This window comes from Penicillium atrosanguineum (assembly GCF_028827265.1).
Source record: "Penicillium atrosanguineum strain IBT 20685 chromosome Unknown utg000002l_segment0_segment0, whole genome shotgun sequence".
In the NCBI taxonomy this organism is placed as follows: Eukaryota; Fungi; Ascomycota; class Eurotiomycetes; order Eurotiales; family Aspergillaceae; genus Penicillium; species Penicillium atrosanguineum.
In genome coordinates, this window is record NW_026623134.1 from 4,090,811 (window position 1) to 4,111,286 (window position 20,476).

The 20,476-nt window shown below is 52.1% G+C and overlaps 8 protein-coding genes across 8 annotated transcripts; 3 read left to right on the forward strand and 5 right to left on the reverse strand.

Annotated features, from left to right (window-relative positions):
• Positions 1-753: 753 nt before the first annotated feature.
• On the reverse strand, positions 754-4,674 carry N7443_003304 (uncharacterized protein; the record flags this gene model as incomplete). Its single annotated transcript, XM_056883360.1, has 1 exon — positions 754-4,674. The coding sequence occupies one exon, from the start codon at positions 4,672-4,674 to the stop codon at positions 754-756; it is 3,921 nt and encodes a 1,306-aa protein (XP_056745201.1).
• Positions 4,675-5,849: 1,175 nt separating this feature from the next.
• On the reverse strand, positions 5,850-7,430 carry N7443_003305 (uncharacterized protein; the record flags this gene model as incomplete). Its single annotated transcript, XM_056883361.1, has 1 exon — positions 5,850-7,430. The coding sequence occupies one exon, from the start codon at positions 7,428-7,430 to the stop codon at positions 5,850-5,852; it is 1,581 nt and encodes a 526-aa protein (XP_056745202.1).
• Positions 7,431-11,652: 4,222 nt separating this feature from the next.
• N7443_003306 (putative short chain oxidoreductase/dehydrogenase) lies at positions 11,653-12,580 on the forward strand (the record flags this gene model as incomplete). Its single annotated transcript, XM_056883362.1, has 2 exons — positions 11,653-12,124; positions 12,201-12,580. 2 exons carry the CDS (start codon positions 11,653-11,655, stop codon positions 12,578-12,580), a joined length of 852 nt encoding a protein of 283 aa, XP_056745203.1.
• A 102-nt stretch (positions 12,581-12,682) lies between these two features.
• N7443_003307 (oxidative DNA demethylase) lies at positions 12,683-14,721 on the reverse strand (the record flags this gene model as incomplete). Its single annotated transcript, XM_056883363.1, has 2 exons — positions 12,683-14,480; positions 14,558-14,721. The coding sequence occupies 2 exons, from the start codon at positions 14,719-14,721 to the stop codon at positions 12,683-12,685; spliced, it is 1,962 nt and encodes a 653-aa protein (XP_056745204.1).
• Positions 14,722-15,427: 706 nt separating this feature from the next.
• N7443_003308 (uncharacterized protein) lies at positions 15,428-16,225 on the forward strand (the record flags this gene model as incomplete). Its single annotated transcript, XM_056883364.1, has 1 exon — positions 15,428-16,225. One exon carries the CDS (start codon positions 15,428-15,430, stop codon positions 16,223-16,225), a length of 798 nt encoding a protein of 265 aa, XP_056745205.1.
• Positions 16,226-16,386: 161 nt separating this feature from the next.
• On the reverse strand, positions 16,387-16,802 carry N7443_003309 (uncharacterized protein; the record flags this gene model as incomplete). Its single annotated transcript, XM_056883365.1, has 2 exons — positions 16,387-16,679; positions 16,736-16,802. The coding sequence occupies 2 exons, from the start codon at positions 16,800-16,802 to the stop codon at positions 16,387-16,389; spliced, it is 360 nt and encodes a 119-aa protein (XP_056745206.1).
• A 1,138-nt stretch (positions 16,803-17,940) lies between these two features.
• N7443_003310 (enoyl-CoA hydratase/isomerase family protein) lies at positions 17,941-18,828 on the reverse strand (the record flags this gene model as incomplete). The annotated part of the gene is made up of 2 exons (XM_056883366.1): positions 17,941-18,442; positions 18,509-18,828. The coding sequence occupies 2 exons, from the start codon at positions 18,826-18,828 to the stop codon at positions 17,941-17,943; spliced, it is 822 nt and encodes a 273-aa protein (XP_056745207.1).
• A 995-nt stretch (positions 18,829-19,823) lies between these two features.
• N7443_003311 (uncharacterized protein) lies at positions 19,824-20,453 on the forward strand (the record flags this gene model as incomplete). Its single annotated transcript, XM_056883367.1, has 1 exon — positions 19,824-20,453. One exon carries the CDS (start codon positions 19,824-19,826, stop codon positions 20,451-20,453), a length of 630 nt encoding a protein of 209 aa, XP_056745208.1.
• Between the last annotated feature and the right edge of the window lie 23 nt (positions 20,454-20,476).

Sequence of the window (20,476 nt, forward strand, 5' to 3'; positions counted from 1 at the left end):
TACAGCTAGGATCCCATCCTCTACTCTGTACAACCTCACAAAAAAACAAAACAAAGAAAAAGAAACCCTGGCCAGGCTACGAGTACGTAGTTCGCAACTCCTAACCTGGACGCTTGCATAAAGCAGGAAGCCTGCCACTAATGCAGCTGCCAGAGCCATCGACACCACTTGGGCCCCGTAATACGGAGACCATTCTCCACCATACAGAACCAGTATCGGGGGCTTAGTGGGGACCCTAGCTGGTCTTGGATGTTCGTGCGCGTCCCATAATCCCCGGGCCACACGGAACTCGATGTCAACTAGGCGCGATTTTGAGGCTGAGGCGGTCAATGGTGGTGCTTTGTTTTGGCGGGGATGGGGATCCGGGTGGGTAATCCGGATGTCATTTGACGTGGATGCTGCGCGCTATCGATGTGCCTAGGGTAATTTTGGGCTAGTTGGTATGCCATCGAGATTCTAGGTGGAAGGCGCGGTGATAGAAGCGCATTTCGGGCTGTACAGCGCATAAAGAAATGCCAGCTGAACCATGGAAAGACGCGTCGAGGTGGATGGAACATGTCAGATTTTATTAAGCGGAGAACGGGGCAACTTTGGAGAGAAATGGCTCGTCTACTTCGTTATACTCGGACTTGGAGATCTATAGCTTCTGCATTTAAGATAACTAGTGAGTACATTGAAGTTGGATTCAATCCCGAAACACCATAGAACCAACGATAACCACCCAATGTAATGAAACAAAATACAAGACAGAAATCAAGAGGTAGATATCCAATTCACCCACTGACACTCACAACCCCCAGTTCCCCCATCAATGCCCCCATACGTAGAATTCCCACTAACATCATTCCCATTCGCTGGATTAGTCCAAGTGCCCCCAATACCCCGATATTCAGCCTGCAACTTCGAGTCCGAGACATTGTAATGCCCGTTCTCTTCGATTGCGTAGCAATAGACCAGTTTCGTATCTGCATCGCCACCGTGTCGATCTACTGTAATAGTGACGGGGTACGGGAATGATCCAGGTCTGGTATAATCCGTCGCTGAAGAAGAAGATGTCGCTGTGGAAGAAGTGGATGTCGGCGTGGCAGAAGATGAGGTACTTGTCCCGTTTGATGGGGAGAGGAGATCATAGCCCATTTTACCAGGCTGCGTCCAGATTTGAACGAGGAAGCGGGTCTGAGACCAGGTACATCGGGCTTTTGCGGAGGATCTGCTAACGCCATCGCTTTGATCAGACGGGTCGGTGTCGGTTAAACTTCCGTTAAGAGAGGCGCGGGAGGCGAGAAAGATCGATTTGTCGTAGTAAGTGTAGAAACCGTAGTGCTCGTCTGATTGGCCGCGGTTGTAGAGGCGGATGGGTTGGGATTCGGGGAGGGGGTAGAGGACCGCAGCGGCGGCGGCGCCATCGGAATCTTCGTCGGGAGCAGGAATGATTGTTGATAGGTTGGTTGAGGTGGTGGTACTTGAGCGGCGGAAGAGGCTTTTAGTGGAAAGATGAATGGGTGAGAGAAGTGTCATGTAGAATGGTGTGGCTTCGCCGGCATAGGGAACCGAGTTGCCGTCTGTGGTGTTGCCGATGAAGGCCTGATCTGCGAGGCTTGGGGCAGCTGGTTCGGATGTATAAAGGCCACTATCTCTTCGGAGCTTACGTGTCGATGTTGAGGTGACAGTATCGGTGCTATTGGTGTATGTTCCATTGCGGAAACGGATTTCGACGCGGAAGCTAGGGTTATCTGCCGCATAAGGCGTGTTCGCAGACTCTTGGGCCGGCGGAAGGTCACAGCTCCAGAGCGTAGAAGGGCTGATGCAAGTTGACTTTGCAGTTTGTGTTTCTGTACCAGCGATTGTCGCAATGCCCGTGGGCATGGGTGGATAGCCTGTTAGATTGAGCCAGGTGGATTGAACAGGTGTGCTATCTCCCTTGTGTGTCAAAGTGAGGGCAAGCACAATTGCGAGAACCACAATGATCAGAAAGATAGAGCATAAGGCGAAATACCATCTCCGTCGAAGTCGACCTTCACGCCCTGGACGTCCAAAGCAACCTTTGTTACTAAAGCATCCTCGTCCACGCCATAGGCCCCCGAATTTTTTGCCTGCAGTATCTTCACGCTCAAGCCTGCGACGTTGTGCCTCTCCCGGACCTGGCAGACCAGTAGGATTCATGACGCCTGCTCCTGGAGCGGGGTGCAGGTCATATCGCGGTGGAAGAGGAGCCTCTCGAGGGTATTGCGAGTAAGCTGGCGCGGGAGCATTTACATCAGACATTGGAATTGCGCCAGGTCCTCCTGCAGCGCGTTGAAATGCTGGGGAAATAGGCGTAGGTTCTTGAGTTAGCATCCCGCGTGCTTGGCCTTCGGGCTCATGGGTTGGCCCATGAATTGGCTCCTGGGGCGGTTGTTGAGCACCTCCTTGTTGCCAAGGCCATTTTGATGAACTCAACTGGTGATGTGGAGCAGATGATTCCCTGGGTACTTCAGGTACAGGTTCCTCGGAAATGGGCATGGGCGTAGGCATAGATCGCGGTGGGGGCGGCTGCTCTGACATGCCATTGTAAGGAGGAAAAACCGGATTATAGTGAGGTATCGCTCGTTCCACCGTAACAGTCTGCGGCTGAACTGCTGCCGACACCGGTGGATAATGATAATGGTTGATGATCTGCGGAGGGGCAGGAGCAGGAGCAGACTCTGGCACAGGAACTGGGGCCGGAGCAGGCGTTGGCTCCCTGGACATCTCTAGCAGCGGGGGAGGTGAAGGAGCTTTTGGTTCTTGAAAAATCGGTGTCGGGGCAGGCGCACGCTGAGGCTCAGGAAGAACCTCCCTAGACACTTCGGGCACTCCCTTAGATACTTCCTTCGGCGGCTCAGGCAAACTTTTCTCATGGTCATCCGGAAACGAAGAACGCCAGCTCTCAGAACCAGAAGTCGCTGTTGGTGAAGGCGCATTTCTATTATGACCGGTCTCCTTCAAGGCCTCAGGGTTCGGCGAGTCCACATCAATAAGTAAACCACGAGATGTAGCCGTCTCATTACTCGTTTCCTGGGATTTTGGAACGCCAATACCGGCTTCAGCAAGAATTAACCCTCGGTCTCTCATTTCTCCTGCCTCGGCGCCATCAGCAGCTTGTCGACTTGCAATTACATGAGGGGGTGTAATTGAACAGATGTGATTATAGCATTCGAAGTAGGGCGTTTTGCTGAATAATTCATGTGCACAGGCTTGATAGTACTCAGCCGCTTCACCCTGGATAGAGCGACCACCGAGCATGAATGAATGCGTGGTTTTTCGTTTGGGGTTTGAAATAGTTGCATCGTCTTTAATGTCAAGCGAGCGAGACTGTTCAATGCCATCTGGGCTTTTAAGATCTTGATCTTTATCATCGTTCCACCACTCTGTCATTGTCGTATCTGGTGTTTCTGGGGAGAAGCATGAGACTTCTTTCTCCCACCATTCCTTAGGCTTTTTTGTGTTTGCCGGAGATGAAGCTGAAGGGCTTTGGCGGGGAAAATTCGGGCTCAATGGTGATTTTTTGCCGAGGAGTGGTGAGAGGAGGTAAGTCCACCATCCTTGGGACTGTGGCCTTGTTTCCGTGTTGACAGTTAGCGTCTGCTCTGTCAACGGTGCTTGATCGTTGTCTTCTATCGTGCGGGAGTGGGAGTCTCCCTGTGCAGGGCTGTCATCTTCGATAATAGTATCCGCTGACACAGATTGACGCTTTTGTTCTCGGCCTACGGCGATGGCATGTGCGTTCAGGAAGATAGAACCAAATTTAGACCTCCTGGAGGTTGAGTGCTCAGCTGGGATTGCAGGCACTGGTGGGACATCAGCCTCGTTTGACCATAAACGAGGTGTTGGTTGGGAGTAAACACTGGATGTCGCTCGGGGTCGTAGCACCTCAGGACTGGATGTAGACCATGGTGCATCTTCGCGGGCTGGGGTAACGATGATGGATGGTGTAAGTGGAGTATGTTGATCGCCTGCGCTATCGAGCTCCCTGTTCCGTTCCGAGGATTCATGGTGTGGTACTGCCAGGCCGATCATAACATGGCGGTCTGAAGGGGAGAGGCCATGGTAATGTCTGTCGACAAAGGAGTTATCGAGACTCGGATCCAGAAACGGGTTGCCGCTTGATTCTATCGTCTCCGCGGACGATTGAAAGCCTCTTGAAGCAACCGATGCGGTATTGAAGTTCTTCCTCTCGACAACTTTTGACTTCTGCGTGACGCGCTCCTTCTCTCGTGCTTTTGACAGTTGTTTCAGATCATTCAAATCTACAAACGGCGCAAGTGCGTTCTCATCCGATTCCCTTTCGGGCTTTGGCGGATTTCCTAGTGTAAAGTCCGTGACCAGGTTGAGTCCAACTGGCTTGGCCGCGTTCTTCTTCTTCTTTGTGATGCCCCGAATGCTCAGTCTCGGAGTCCTCTGGGTCTCCGGTATATCACGATCCCGATGCGAGATATTAGGCGATCTAGGTCCGTCTCTTCCACTTCCAGATCTCGTCTCGAGTTTCTGTCGCGTTGCCTTGACCAGGAAATCAAATGGTCTGCTTCGCTCCAACTCGCGCTCCTCTGCCGATGAACACGACGGACTGGAGATTTCCTCACTGATAGGTGATGAGAGAGGGAACTTAGGGGCTGGGACTTGTAGCTGTGGTTGTGGTTTTTGTCTCGAGGCCATCGCGATGTCTCAGTGTAGATCTGCCGAACTTAGCGGAGATCATGCGATGTTGAAGTCGAAGTACCATGAGATGGATAGACAAGAGCGCAGTGGTGTGAGAATCTTGAATGTTGTAGACAAAGGAGATATAAATAAACGTGACGCCTGAAACAATGCATTCAAAGAAACGCCATTATTCATGCAGAGCGTAAACAAAGACTGAAACTCGAACGTGGAAAGAAAGTTGCAGAGAGAAAGCTCCGACTTGGCAGTCTTCATCCTCATAAACAAAAGCTACCGCTGCATTATTTCTGCTCCTGCGCTGCACGAAGCTTGGCCGGTCTCATCCCGGATGTCACCAGTATCCCCAGATCCAATCAGACTCCCTCAAGCTCACAGTCTGCAGACATCCCAGACACTGCAACTCGATAGCTTCCATTCCAAACCCCTCCATTGGTTCGAACCTGGGGAGATCATCAGGGGCCAGTGCTGCGATGCAAGTGCGACTTGAGGCTGGCGTTACGCGCCGTGGTGGGCGGGCGCTTACAAGGACCAACCATATCAACACCTCGACTCTCAAAATAGATCGTACTCTTGTGTAGCTCTGCAGTGACTCGTCGATTTTCACGTTAAAATGGAGTTGTTTGCTCACTTATTTGTTTTCTCTATCCATGGCTTAGGTGCCGTTTGAGGTAAAGTGTCAAGCAATGGACGGGCCTCGGCCTCATCGGATATTCATTTCCATACGAATAGCACGCTACAGCAGTGCAGCTCTCGCTTTTGGATATTTGATACATGAAAACACCCTTCATTCCACCATGCCGATAATCGATAATCCCGTTTCCCAGTTACCCCAAATGTGAACATGCAGTGAGTGTCGGGTTCGCCCCAGAGCCAAAAAAAAAAAAAAAAGAAAAAGAAAAAAGAAACAAACCAAAAGAAAGTACAGAACTGAACAAACAGCAAAGCGATTGCGGGTATGATTGATGACACAAAGAAATCAGGAACAAGAACAGAGACAGAAAAAAGCCAATCTCGCATACAAGGGCAGCTGCTCTGTGTGGCAACAATGTCCATATCTAAAACAAGGGATATATAGAAAGACAATGTGAAAAGAAGTCGCGGACATTTCGCGGGTACATATCCCGGCATGACTAGTCATTTCTCATCCATGGTGGTGCCATGGGCAAAAGGCTCTACCGTCGCTCGTCGGTGTACTGGATTCCCTGCATCGGGGCCACAGAGCCGTTCATGAGCGGCGGTAGAGTGCGAGGCTGTTCATGGGCCATGTTAGACCCATTTCCAAATCCACCAAACACAGGCCCTTGCTGGCCGTTGGTCGGGGTGGCCGACATGTGGTGCTCGAAGATCGAAGGAGTTCGTGAGGGCCCGTTGGCCTGTTGCTGGTTTAATTGCGCTTGCATCTCCTCGAGCTGTGTGCGCATGAGAGAGTTCTCTCGCCGTGTTTGGCCAAGTGATTTCTCAAGGGAACTGATGTATTCGATGGCCCGAGTGAGCGTTTCCCATTTGCTGGACTTGTTGTTCTGCGCCTGGGGAAGACGCACGCGCAGGGCCTCGAAGCAGTCCTTCATCTCGCTTCGTCGCTTGCGCTCGGCGAGCTTATGTGTGACGCGTAATTCCGGGGTACGGCTATATGGCGTATTGCCATCGGCTTCACCAATCAAATCCCGAACCTGCTTGTGCTGCAGCGAATGGTGATGTACGTTTTGCGGCAGTTCTGAAACATCGGGTGAGCACGGTGTCAAACGAGACGCCAAAATGCAGAACTTACCATGTTGTCCACGAGGCATGCGCGACTCGGAGTACATGCTACTCAGCGACTCCGCCGTACTGCCTTTTCGGGAGAATGGGGGGTTGGTGTTCTCGTTGGACGAGATCGAGCTGGACCGCGCCACGTCGGGATCGGGGAAAGCATACGCCATACCTGCCGTCGGCGCCTCGGCGTTATAAATCTCTGAGCGCGGATTAGAAGAAATCGGAGGTGCGCTGCGCCCTGCTTGGAAGTTTCGGGGCTCGCCCGGGCGAGGTCCCAAGGGAGACAGAGGTTGACTGCCACCGGAGTAGCGCGGTCCCCGGTAGGAATTCATGTCGTTGGTTATTCCGCGTTCCCGCTGCAGACTGGACACGATCGAGGACTGTGACGCATTGGTGCTGTGGTAGGGTGACGCCGGGTTGATGGCGAGTGAGCTGATCCCCTGGTTCATGCGACTGTCGATAGAGCTGCGACGCGATTCCGTTACTTCGGCGACGCTACCCCGTTGTGACGAGGCGTCATAATTCTGGTTGATCGAGGGAAGCGCGCCATTTGGCTGCGAGGTGTTATAGCTCGGAGATGGCTGCTGCGCGCCAGCCGAGGAAGGGGTGGATTGGTCGTGCCCATAGGGCGAACGGTCGGGCGCGGGCGCAGGGTGATTTCGGTTTGGTGAAGGTTGCGAGGTCGAGGTCAAAAAGGTGAGAGAGGGATAGTTGTTGCCGGTGCCATTGGTCGTGGTCGAGTAGGTGGAAGATCCTGCAGGGTCAGCCCGCCGCAACTCATGCGCTCCGGGAGGAGTCCTACTTGTGCTTTGGGGCATGGACCAATTCCCCGAGTCTCGTTCAATCGTGTTCAGCGATGAGTTCCCGGGCGACTTCTCTGACGAGTTCATCCCGTTCATATTCGCAGTCAGCGTCGATATGGATGGTAGAGTCTGATTTGAAGCGGCGGGCGTCTGAGGGCCCGAGGCTGTCTCCCATGGTCGATGAGCGACCGAGTCCATAGTCAAAAGAGTGATGGGGACTGGTCTTTTGGGGATGTGAGGAAGCGTAGGTGTCAGAACGCGATCGAGGGTAGCTCCACACTTATCGCATATTCCGCCGGGATCAATTGGATATGGGGGGGGAAAGGGAAAGGTAACGACCGGGCGGATATCACAAAAAAGAGAGAGAAGCAGAATACAGTTAGGGTAGGATAGGGAAAAAAAAAGGAAAAAAGATGGGAAGGGGATACAAAGTTGAAGGAGGGGGGGGGGAAAGGCGATCTCACGCTAGGTGAGTTTAGAGAGTATTGTACCCGATGAGATTTAGGGTCGAGTCCCAGTTTTTTTTTTTCTTCTTTTCTTTTTTTGCTGTTCTTTTTCTTTTTCGAGTTATTGACTTTTTAGACCGGGGAAGGAGGAAGAGCTACCGGGTAAGCGTACGGTAATAACGAAGCGCAAGGGAGCATCAGAACGTGGCACAAGGAAAGGGCACCTTTTGGGGCAACACGGCCGAGGGAAAACGGTTGAAGAAAAGAAGACGATGATCTCCTCTTTTCGGGTCCTATGTTACCTTGTAGATCCCTGGATCGATCGGGGTACCGCTCTAACTATATTCTCATGATCGCCGCGCAAGCTCAAGGCAGAAAGCAGAAGGCAGAAGCTAACTAGAAAACAACTAGAAAATGGAAAATAGAAATCCTAATCCTAATCCTAATCCTAATCCTCATCCTAATCTGAAGGATAAAAATGACAAACAATCATGGAATGCGTGTATTGTTACCATGCGCCAAGCCTCGGATTGTGCACTACTGCGACACATCTCCACCTGTGTGCCACGAGGCTGACCCTGGAGAAAAGAGAGGCAAGGGTGGAATTCTCTCAGAGTTACATTTCCCTTGCTAACAGGACCGTCCCCCGTCCCCCCTCCCGCGGCCGCCCGTTATTCTAGTCTATACTTCGATGGCCTATGGCCTATAGCCTGTAGCCTGTAGCCGATAGCCTCTGGTACTCGCTTAGTCCCCCTACCTAATACTTTGAGTACTAATTATTCGCGTTCACTTTCCTTCACTTCTTTCTCCCCCTTCGATGCAAGGAGCCACGTTTTATTCGAGTTCATCGATTACATCACGACCCTAACACCACTAGAAAAAGTCTTCACGTCATGCCGATCGAACGTGGTTGAGTTTGGTGCGACCCGCCATACCTAGATACCTCGCAATTGCCTACCCTTTCCCTCGATGGGGACCTAGGTACCGGTGGTGGCGGCCACCATCCCTACCTACCAAAGAAATGAAATTGAAACTGGAAATGGAAATGTGAAAGAGCTACCCTTTTTCACGTGGCGAATGATCGGCCTCAGGGGGAGAAGGCTCCTTGCAGGAGTGATAGTGAAGGGTCCAAAGTGGACAAACTGCAATACGACCGGGGGGGAAGGCGGCTGCATGCCGGGCACACGCTAAACCCCATCGACGTTGGACACATGGCAAGCACTCTGCAGGGATGTCCTGTATCAGATACTTCGGCTGCCCGAGGACTGCGCTCGGTAGAACTGGTACCAGTACTTCGGACTCCGTACTTCCTCACTGTGCCACACGCACATGGCAGACAGCACTTTACTAGCTTACAGTATAGCCCGATATGTGTGTGTGCGTGTGTGTGTATGTGTGTCGTGTATTATAGTGTATTATAGCGTGTTATTGTGTTATATTATTTCATGTTAGAACAGTATCAGGTTATACCGGGTCCAGCCCCGAACTGCTTCGTACCACCCCGGGCGCTCACAGCTTCAGAACTAAATTGCCAAGCCGTGACATCCCCAGGCGCGTGCGCCGGCTTAACTTGAAGCTTGACTCTAGACTGGTCACCCTGCACTCTCCCGGGTCGGGCTACGCGCAGCCGGTCTCTTTCAAGACCCGCGCGCCTACTCTTTGATTTTAACCTACCTCTCCGTACCTATATAGTCGGTAGACTCTGTACCCATCCTCTCTACGCAGACGACCCCCTCCCCTTTCTTCGCGCTCGGAGCCTGTGCGACCGGTCTCGGGGGTTTATTCGATGTATCAAGGGTTCGATGCCCGAGCTCTTTCGGAGTCGTCAGAAGGCGGCAGCCACCCCCTCCCCTCCCCTTCCAGGCCCTTCTAATCTCGATCTTCCCCGGCCACTCATCTATTTACTCCGTCTTGCTCGGGTATTAAATACGCGCTGGTTTGATGTGTTCGATCTCGGCTTTTGTTGCCCGAGAGGCCCCCCGATGTGAACTGTCAGGCAACAGGATAACTATCCTGAGTTCGGTTTGCTAAATTTGGGCCTGGGATCGGCCCGGCACCGCCACTTGCAGCGTGGCTTTTCACCGGACATGTCTACTGTACGTATTCAGTACACCGTACAGACCCAAATGGTATCCGTACTTTGCATTGTACCTTGCCACATGGCGTAGCCTTGCAGAATGTTTCTGACTTGGATCGATCGACACGCGTACATACGTCCTCTTTGACACCGTAGCAGCCTTCCATACCGGGCCCCAGCCGTACTCATGGGTTATAGCTTAATCGTTAGGAATGTGCAATACTACTCCGGACCCTAGGGATGGCATTTTGCAAAATAGAGTTAGCTATGCTCTGCCGACCATGCGCTCAGCCATGACCACGACCATGACCATGACCACGATGATGACCCAGCTATGGCCCATTCCGCCGCCCACGCACCCATATCGTGGTCATTTCCTTGCTGCAATAGTCTCCCCTGAACACGCGATGTTACCACCATGAAGACTAGCCTTTCTTCCCCATTCCACATGATTCAGTAGCCCTCCCCCAAGTAACTCGGGTAGCCTGTCGGAGATACATTTCCCCTGGTGTAGCCGTCGATCACCCCCCGGCCCTTTCTCCCCGATGCTGGGGGATGTGCTGAGCGGGCGATCATTCCCATGTCGCCCTCCCTTTCTCATGGCGCTGCTTTCCATCCCTTGAACTACGTGGGCGGCGCTGGATGCTTTTGCCCTCGCGTGTTATGGACCCTGTCTCTCGGAATCCCCAGGAACCTGGATAAGAGACATGTTTGAGATTCCGCATCCTGCGCCCGTGCCTTCCACGCTGCTTTCTCACTGGTCCTGTCTCGCCCATGTACTTCCCGTTACATCTGCCATGGAAATAATTGATTGTCCCTAGTTTACTAGCCCAACCTCGTGGTTCAATCGTTTCCTGTTTCAGCGGCGGGTCCGAGTTGCACTGGTTTCGATTGCCGCCAGCCTTGATGTCGACTCCCGCCCGTAAGCTTTGGTTTGGCTCCTACCCGTTCGGTAGGCGCCGGTGTGGAGATTAGACGGTTGGGGATGTGAGGGGCGAAGATGAATTTGCAATTATCGTCCTGTTGTTCTGCAACTGTTGCCTGAATGCAGATCTGAGGTTTCGAGCTGCTTCGAGACTTTCTGTACGCATGCGTCGTTTCAACATCGGTGCCTCCTGGGTTTTTGATTCGATCGAGTTCTGCGCCAAGATTGATCGTGAGCCTGTGATGAATTTGGTTTCTGCAGTGCTGATTTTGGCGCGACTCGCCACTAGGTACAGCTGGGGCTGGGTTGATTTGTTTTGAGCCATGCATTATGAAGTAACCTAGGAAACCTTGACTGCAATGCAGACTCCATCAACCCTGGTGCCTAGTCGATGGGTTGCTGTCGAAAGACTACCTCAGCTTTGCAGGTATATCTCTGTTCGTTCTGGAGAAAGAGTCGAGAGAAACATATTGCCCATGTGGCTTGTGGCTCGAGGCATCCAAGGATCCAACTACAAGGCTTGGAAGTGTAGGCTATAGTTCAGCCGTTGGAGTGGTTGGGATCATCACCATCGGCTCAAGCATTACTATCCTGATAGATTCATGAAATTCGAGTACGTAAGTTCGATTGAAGCCCCCACTAACTCCGCTCTATCTCCATCTCACCCCCCAGTAGCGTCGGGCCACCATTCTTAACCCCGACAAGCTTATCTCTGACGGCTCGTATAAAAGCTCGGAGTAATGCTCGGTTTCCATCCCTGCACCTTCCTACAAGCTGACATCCTCCCGAATCCAATACCAGTTGACCGGGGCATACTCCTACCAAACTAGGAAACTCGTCGCCCAAATATTACTAGTACTTTGGCCCCCACGATATATCACAAAACACGACCTGGGCACAATCGGCCCACAAAACATCAGCACTAGTCCTCCTTCCAAGCTTGGAAAGACCAACCCAGAACAAACCTTGAAAATGACACAGACATGGCTCGTAACCGGCGCTTCTTCCGGCCTAGGGACAGCAGTTGCCGAAGTCGCCCTACGCTCCGGGCACAGAGTCCTCGCGACAGCGCGCGACACTACAAAAGCCGCGCGAGAAAACCCTCAAATTGAAGAACTAGGTGGTACATGGGTTGAACTCGATGTGACGCGTGTCGCCACGGCGAAAGAAGTTGAATTCGCGATCCGGGAGGCCGGAGGTGTTATTGATGTCGTTGTCAATAACGCGGGATACTCGCTTCTGGGCAGTATTGAGGATATGAGTGAAGAGGAGATTGAGATGCAGTTTAGTACGAATGTTTATGGACCTGTTAGGGTGTTGAAGGGTGTTTTGCCTTTTATGCGGAAGCAGAGGTCTGGGACTATTGTTAATGTTAGTAGTATTGCCGGGATGGATGGCGGGCCTGCTTGTGCCATGTATGCTGGGTCGAAGTTTGCGCTTGAAGGTATGTTTTGTTTTTTCCCTTTTTCTTTTCCAAATTTCCATGTTGAATGAGAGTGATTTGTACTGACTGGATATAGGTATGTCGGAGAGTCTTGCGAGAGAGTTACAGCCGTTCGGTATAAGGGTACTGGTTGTTGAGCCCGGCCTGTTTCGAACGAAGTTCCTTTCTGCTTTCGTGGAGCCGGCTGCTGGATTGAGAAAGGATTATATTGGAACGCCTGTGGACAATGCGCTGCAAGCATTCAAGTCTAGAAACGGCTCACAAGAGGGCGATCCTATGAAAGCCGCTCAAAGGATCTTCGAGGTTGTGACTGGAACAGGAATGGGCGCTGGCAAAGAAGACTATTTTCGATTAATGCTTGGTCCTGATTGCCATGCGCGCTTCCAGAAGAAGACAGATGCTCTCCAGGAGAACCTGGATCAAATGAAGGATATCTCTCACTCCACTAGCTACTGATATAAATATACAAGACCATGATACAAATGTTGTTATGATATATCTACAACCTTTTTAAATTCCTGTGCCAATGCTAAATCACAATATACCGCCCCGGTTTGTTCATTCTTCGTCTTCGTCCTCATCATCCATGTCTTCATCATCGTCATCGTCATCTTCCTCAAACTCAACGCCGATGTCGCCGGTGATATCCCACCGGTCACCCTTGGCGTTGGCACTGACGTACTTGACGAATTTGAGGGTACCGCTGTCACGAAGCACAATGCTCAGCCTGTTCCAGCCTGCCTGTGTGCTGAAGAGAATTCCATCGTCCTCGTCTCCGGAGGCGCGGTAGATTGCAGGGTCGGCCTTCTTCTTCTTGGGTCCGAGGACTTGGTCTGCGTTCTCCTCATCTTCTTCATCATCTTCGTCCTCGTCACCGGCCATGTAGATCTCGTAGCCGCCCACAGAGGGGTGCTCGGCAGCCTCGCCGTTGGTATCCTTCTTGGGCTCCTTAGGCTCCTTGGGCTTTGCGGACTCGCCGTTCTCATCTTCATCTTCGTCTTCCTCATCCTCCTCCTCGACCTCCTTCTCCCATCCAGTTGTCGGGGTGAGACCAAGGGTGAACTCCAATCGCGGCTCTTCGCCATCGTATCCACTGGCCAGTGTGTAGTCGGCACCGTGACGGAAGCGACGGGCAAGCAGGTTGTAACTCTTGAGGTGATCCACGCCGGTGATAAGCGCCAACCACTTGCGGAAGGCCTGGGAAGGGAAAAGAACGTTCAACAACTCCTTAATAGGGTTGCTAGTATCCATAGATGAGACCTGCTGATATAGATAGCGGTGCTTGTGCGGAGGCTGAGCGACAGTCCACTCAGTCTGCTCCTGGATCTCCTTAGCAGAACCGGGCAACTTCTGCCTTTCTTGCTCCTCGATGTATGCGCTGACCCGAGAAGAAAATTTATCACTGAGGAAACGCTCGAGACTGAGTGAAGACTCGCTCGCAAATGTATCTGACATCTCTTCCGCAATGTCCGGGGTCAAGTAGGACGGTGCAAGGTACTGCACCAGGAACTCGAGATCGGGCTCAGTGAATTCATTGCCCTCGGCTTGTTCTTCAACCTTGCCCTTGCCCTTGCCCTGCACCTCGGGCTCTTCCCAAGACACGGGCTGCGGCTGGGGCAGATCGTACATGTCACCGCGGCCCTGCAGCTGCGCGAGACTGCTGCGCTCAGCCAGCTTCTCCTCCAAACCTTCCTCGTATCCATCCTCGCCCTCCTGGGGAATGTGGAACCATCCGCTGATGGCCATGCGCACGCGCTTCTTGGACTTATCTTCGCCCTCGCGGTGATGGTAAACTTCCTCGACATCGTGGAAACTCTCACCGGGCTGAACAGTGAAGAAGCTCAACTGGTTGAAAGCGGGAGGAATGGAAAGGCTGAAATCGGGGCTGGGAATCTTGACGTCCTCGCCCTTGGCGTCCTTCTCGGTCTTGGTAGGGTAGAGACGCAGAGCACCACCCCATTCGGCCTGCCACGGAGTATCGGGATCGGTAAGGTAGAGAATATAACTGACTCGGCGACTACCAATGACATCGTCGTGGCACAGAAGGTGACATCCCTCGGTGTAGACGTTGATAGCCATGTCGGTCTTCTTTCCACTGAGCTTGCCGGAGTCGGTCACGGACGACAAGTACTCGCGGAAGCGCGCCGAGTACATGGCATCACGCAGCTTCAGCACCGACGGAAGCTTGGACAGTGAAGAGTCATCGAGACCGTCTAAATTGGCTAGATCACCGGACTGGAAGATCTTGTAGATATCGGTTTCCTTCTCGGTGAAGTGGAGGTGTTCTTGAATTTCCTCGCGGACGGAGCGCAGGAGCGAGTCTTCGATCAGAGGGTGAATAACGCCGTGATAGTACCTGTAATTCAAGAAAGAAAATTAAAAAAAAAATTAGACAAAGAGCATTGAAGTATTTGGTGTTGTTGAAATACATACGGGCTTGACTTAGCATAAGAATCGGTGTACTGCTTCTGCTCCGCGGGGTCAAACAAGCCGTCGCGGAAGCGCGCAGCAGCTTCCTCGCTGGAAAGAGCGCGCTTTTTGGACTCGGGGAGTCCATTGCCATCAATTGACGGTCTCTCATTTGTCGTGCGCTTCATTTTGCTGTATGTATGAGCAAACAACACCAACGAGCAGTGGCCTGATCTTAAAAATTTCGGAGGCGGTGAGCTGTCAACTGGGCGGTCAACGATCTCCGCATTGGGCTGTTGTCGATGGATGCAACGATAGCTCAGTCAACACGTTTGCTTCAATTTCGAGGTCCAACTCTTCTCTCAATTCTGTGAAACGGCGTCTGCCGTATTGCTGATCTGGAGGGGGTGATTCAGATGTTTCATCCACGACTCCGAATCAGTACCTAATCAGGTACGGACGCCTACACTTCTCTGCTGGACAGAGACCGTTACGCTTTTTTCAGATCTCGATATTTACCTACTCAGGTGTCTTATCACCGATAAGAAGTGACTCGATCGATTCCTGTTTGTGTCGTGGCTAAACGCGAAAGTGGTTCCTGGCAGAGCCTCAACCTTCGCCACTATATCCCGACTGCACGCCACCCTGGAATTATAAATTCCTCGCTTGACACACCGGATTCTGGGCCCCGTGAGTGTCTAAAGTCTTGAAGGGCGAATCGCTCCAGTTGCCGTGAAGTGGTTCTTATTCACATAATCCACCCACTCGGTGTCGTCACTTCCCGTCAGCCTGGAATCGCTGGAACGCCTTGGAGTCTGATTCTGCACTTGGCTTCAAACACTGCTCCAGGCCTTCAATAATCGCGCCTGGGGTCCTATCCTTTGCCCGTTCATCATGCAGCCTGTGCCTGCTCCTACACCAGAGGGTCCTGAGCCCATGATCCAGGATGATCGGCCAGGCACTCCACCCCGCCCGCCTTATTCCCCGGTGACACCGGTCTTCGCCCACCTCGACCCTGTTGCGTCCAGCAACGCAACAATAGTACCACCGCCTTTATCGCCGTCGCCAACAAGTCGCATACCAGAATTCTCCGGCTATCAACCTCCGCGACCACCAGCAACTCCAGCCGTCTTCAAGCCTGAACCGCCGCCCGTCCCTATCTCCGAGAGCGAGAATCCAGATGCGATCGCACTCCGTTCCGCTATATCTATTTTGCAGATGCAAAAGCAACAAGGCCAGCGCGATTTGATCACATTGGAACGCATGAAACAAGCCGCCGCCGCGGATCCCGAGGGCTTTGCGCGCGAGTTGGCAGCCGGGCGATTGCGCACCGAAGATCGCGGGGCTGTGATTCAGTTTACAGACGGCGCAGACGATGACGAAATGGAGACAGAAAATGATAGCGAAGACGAAACAAAGCAGAAAGGTGATAAATCGCCTGCATCAAAATTTGGTCGCATACCACCGGCACAGAATATTGTTCGAACGCCGCCCATCAACTGGGCCAAGTACCAGGTGGTTGGAGAACCGTTAGATCGTATGCATGCGGAGCAGCTGCGTCGGCCCTACGCTGGAGAGCCAAGACGAGACCCTGCTCCAGAGTATGTGTTGGCATCGCCCTATCGTCCTTTGGTTGATCACCTGGATACTCCCGCACGGCTGGCCCGGCCTAGCAAGACCAAGAAGTCATGATCATGAATGCTCTTTGAGCAGTATTATATATCCTTTACGACGTCATGTACCTATCACGAGAAACTCCAATTAGAGATGTTTTCAAAAGCTCCTGCATCCCCAAGTTTATCTGTCTGGTCAAGAACTAGACTAGTTCATCGTGTAGATGCACTCCGAGGCCATCACCAGTCGCTGTCGCCACCTCCTGCACCACCTCCTGCACCACCGCCCCTTCCAGCGCCGCCGCCGATACCACCGCCCGAGCCAGCTCCAGCACCGAGGCCAGCGCCAGAACCACCTCCTGCACCACCACCTGCACCACCACCTGCACCACCACCAGCGCCTCCGCCAATTCCTCCGCCAATACCGACACCAAGGCCAGCACCGAAGCCTGCCCCGCCGCCAACACCACCTCCCCCTCCTGCACCTCCACCGCTACCGCCGCCAAGGCCAGAACCGATACCAGTCTCAGTGCCTTGGCAACTTGTTAGCGGTAAGCACATGTTGAAAACATTATGGGGTCCCACGAACCAGCCACAGGAGCAGCAATAGTAGCACCAACAAGCCCAAGGAGGGCGAAAATGTAGTTCAACTGCATATTGACGGAGTTGGTTGACTCAAACTAGTCTGTTAGTTAGTCAAAGTCTCCAACGCCGATGGAACGGATTTCCTTACTAGAGAATTAGACTAGTGAAGATCTGATCTGGAGGGCTGGAGGGCTTGATGAAGAACCTCAACCCTTGGGATCCACTCCCTTTTATACCTTCACCTCTCTATAGATAGATTGCATCCAAGAGCCTATTGTCCAAAGTCCAGACCTCGACCCATACCCTCCACGTCTTCAGCTCAGAAACTCGGCGAAGACATTTCAATATGCTCGAGGATCTTCACGTTCGCAGCCAGTTCCATTCGCACTCCGAAAGTCGAGTTTATAACCGCGCGGAACGATTCCCTTGCCAGTTCGGGATTTGCTTCTTTCCGATTGAAGATCGGCCGGGCTGGAAACTCCGTGCCCAGAGGCGCTTGCCATCACGCTGCAAGTTACATGGCCGCGTGTGCGTCGCCTTCATGTAAGTGTAGGTACAGATTCAGGTGGTGGTTGCAGGTCCTGGGCTAATTTGAAGTTCTTTGTCTCATATTGTTTTAGGTTGGTCTTGGATGGCTGGCGATTTCGTATAACGCTCTGGTCGTACAAAGGGAATCGAGCTGGCAGGGAGTATGGGAGTGGAATATAGGCTAGGGTTCGCTTTTGACATCTGACGGCTCTGGTGCATAGCGTTTAGTGTTTTGGTTTGCTTGTTTACTGATTCGCTTCATGCTACAAATTGTTTGTGATTCTGACCGCCCCATACGCTTCTGCTGTCATTGCCATTAGTTTGGCTATAAAGAGCAAACATGCACAATGGGATGCAGCTTACTTCAGATTTTCTCGACAGCTTTAATATCTCAATCTTCGAAACCAAGCTGGCCGAATGGCAGTTGAAGTGGTCGAGCCCATTTAGGTTGCATCGCAGAGGCATAAGCAAGCTGCAAAGGGAGCATCGGTGTGAAATTGAATGGCACAAATGCATCGAAAGGACTCGAAAACGGAAACACCGGAATACCAATCCAAAGGCTTCAGGATTCTTCGGGATACTGACAACTAAACGCTTCCATAGCCCTCGAGGCTGAGTGTAGTGGCCTCTGTATATACAATTAAGCATCTATACACGAATGGGTCCTACACAAATCAAAGCTCAAAGCTTCGCCTTGCTCCCTTTCTCAAAGTCCTCCACATTTTGCAAGGACTTGCTTTGCAGCTGCTCTTTCTTCTGTTCCACCTTCTCACGCCATTCAAGGTTGCCCACGTGGTCATCAAGGCCGTTAAGCACCCGCGCATACATCTCCTCCTTCATTGTACCGTAAATCCCCGTTTCAGCCTTGTTCAACAGCTTACGGCTGCGAATCAGCGCAACAGCCTCCTCGAGTCCACCCAATCCATCAACAATGCCCGCCTGCAGCGAAGCCTTGCCACCAAACCGATGCGCCTCCAGAACCACATTTCGGAAGGTGGCTGCAGGGAGCTTCTCCCGGAAGATAGACATCATAGGTGTCTGGAGGGGCACTCCGAACTCCAACTCGTTGACACAGAGGAAACCCTTGTCAGGGTTCTGGATACGGTAGTCGTGGTACATGGCGAGCATGAAGCCGCCTGCAAAAGCGTGGCCATTCAGCAAACACACTGTTGGCATGGGGTATCTAGATCGACCTTAGCTTCTTATGCCTAGCAAAATGGCCTAGACAAGCCTTGAAGTAGAAGCTTACGTGAGGAAGCGGCGGAATAGCTTCCAGAGCCACTGGTCAAGGAAACCCTCTGTGCTCATGGCGAGATCCAGATCCAGACCATTGCTGTAAAACTTGGCAATTCCGCTCGTGGTAACAACAACGCCCTTCGGGTATCGGTGCTCGATAATGTCCAGTGCAAGAATGAGCGCGTCAATGAATGTGGGCGTTAACCGGTTGTCTTTGGGCGAGGTAAATGTAAGCACGTAGATGTTCTGCTGCTCGCTCTGACCAGCTGTCGGGTTGGTGCAGACGATAGAGCCTCCGGTCGAGGCGATCGGAACGGTAAACAGAGCGGCCATGGCGATATGTGTAACTTGTTTGAGCTCGGAAATGGAAGAAATTAATCTTTTGAGGTTCATGGGAACGGAATCCGGGACACTTGAATTGTAATCCGGCATGTGAACCTCGGCCTGTGCATTGACCTTAGTATGTTTTGGACTGGCAGTAACACCTGTGACTCACACCGCCACAACCACCGCCCGATTCACAAGGCGGAGTAGACTCCACTACTAGCGGCGTTGTTGGACCTCTTGAAGACCCTTGGAAAGTTACAGTAGATTGCTCACCTGTAGCATGCAGTGTTTTTCAATGTATTGCAATCTACTTTGTGCGCCAAAATAGAATTAAATGGGAAAAGGATAGGCTCCGATCTTCTAGCAAGCACCTTACGCGATGAGGGCTTCCAGCACAATGACGATGCCTCTCGCAATACCGGAAATAGTATTATGCTATCTAGTGGGCAAAAGATTTAGGGACATGTCCCGGTTGATGATCTATCTCCCGGAAGACCCTTGCCATGTAATCTCCCAGGAGTATCGTACTCCAAGGCCGGGGAGGACTTGGACCTCGAAGAAACCTATGGATAGGAGTATAGCTACCAGGAAAGTAGGTGGAAATCTACAATAAAACGTTGCGTATCACAAAATCAACTGAAGAAATGGGGGACTTCGTAGTCTCCAGCCGGATACGAACATTCAACATCTACAGTGATCCGCAATCCAAGCCCAAACACAACTTGACCACTCCGTTAAAGAGACCAATTACTTTGGTAAACTATTAGAATTGATTATTTGAACCCTGTTGCTGTAGATAGAACCTCTAGAACCCCTAGAACCCCTAGAAACCCCAGAAACCGGCTCCCAGGCCCTGACGTACATAGTAGGCTCTGACGTCATGCACTGAAGCACTCAGATAAACTCCATTGCACTTCTACGCCCCTGCCATCTTCAACTGTTTCCTACAAGCCAAGTCTGTATTCAAACTACAAGGTCTAAAATAAGAAAACAATCCCAAAATGGAGCCCCGCCAAACTCGCTCGCAGACCGCACAAGCGGCCCAGTTTTCACAGCCACCCAAACAAGCTGCTTATGCGCAAGCTTCGAACCCCGTCGAACACACCCCCCAAGAACAGCGCACGTTGGGAACACAGTCGCATCAATACGGAGAGGCGGAGCCTTCGATTACACGTGGGGCGAGTTCGAGACCGTCGAATGACGAAGCACGAGCGCTTCTTGAGCAGCAGCAACGACAAGATAAACGCGCGATGCAGAACCATGCCGTGGATCTGGAGTATGGCGTTGAACAACAGCCCTCGGAGGGGTATATTGCCGATTCTGTGGAGCGGAAGGGGATGGGACAGCGTCGTGCTCAAGCTGGGGCGCATGCAGGTCCTGTTGGTAGTGCTGGTGGGCCTGGACATCCCGGGTTCGGAGACCAGGTTGATCTTGCGGCCGGGATGGATGAGAAGAGGGCTGAACATGACCGGATGCTGGACGAGAGGGCAGGAAAGGGTTCTGTGCCGATGGATCATGATGTTGCTGAGAGGGAGGCTGTTCGGCAGCGCAAGTTGCAGCAGAATGAGAATGTGGATGCGAAGGAGGCTGTTAAACAGGCGACGGGGGATCCAGTGGTTGGAAGTCACTAAATGCATTGATGTCTTGGATATGA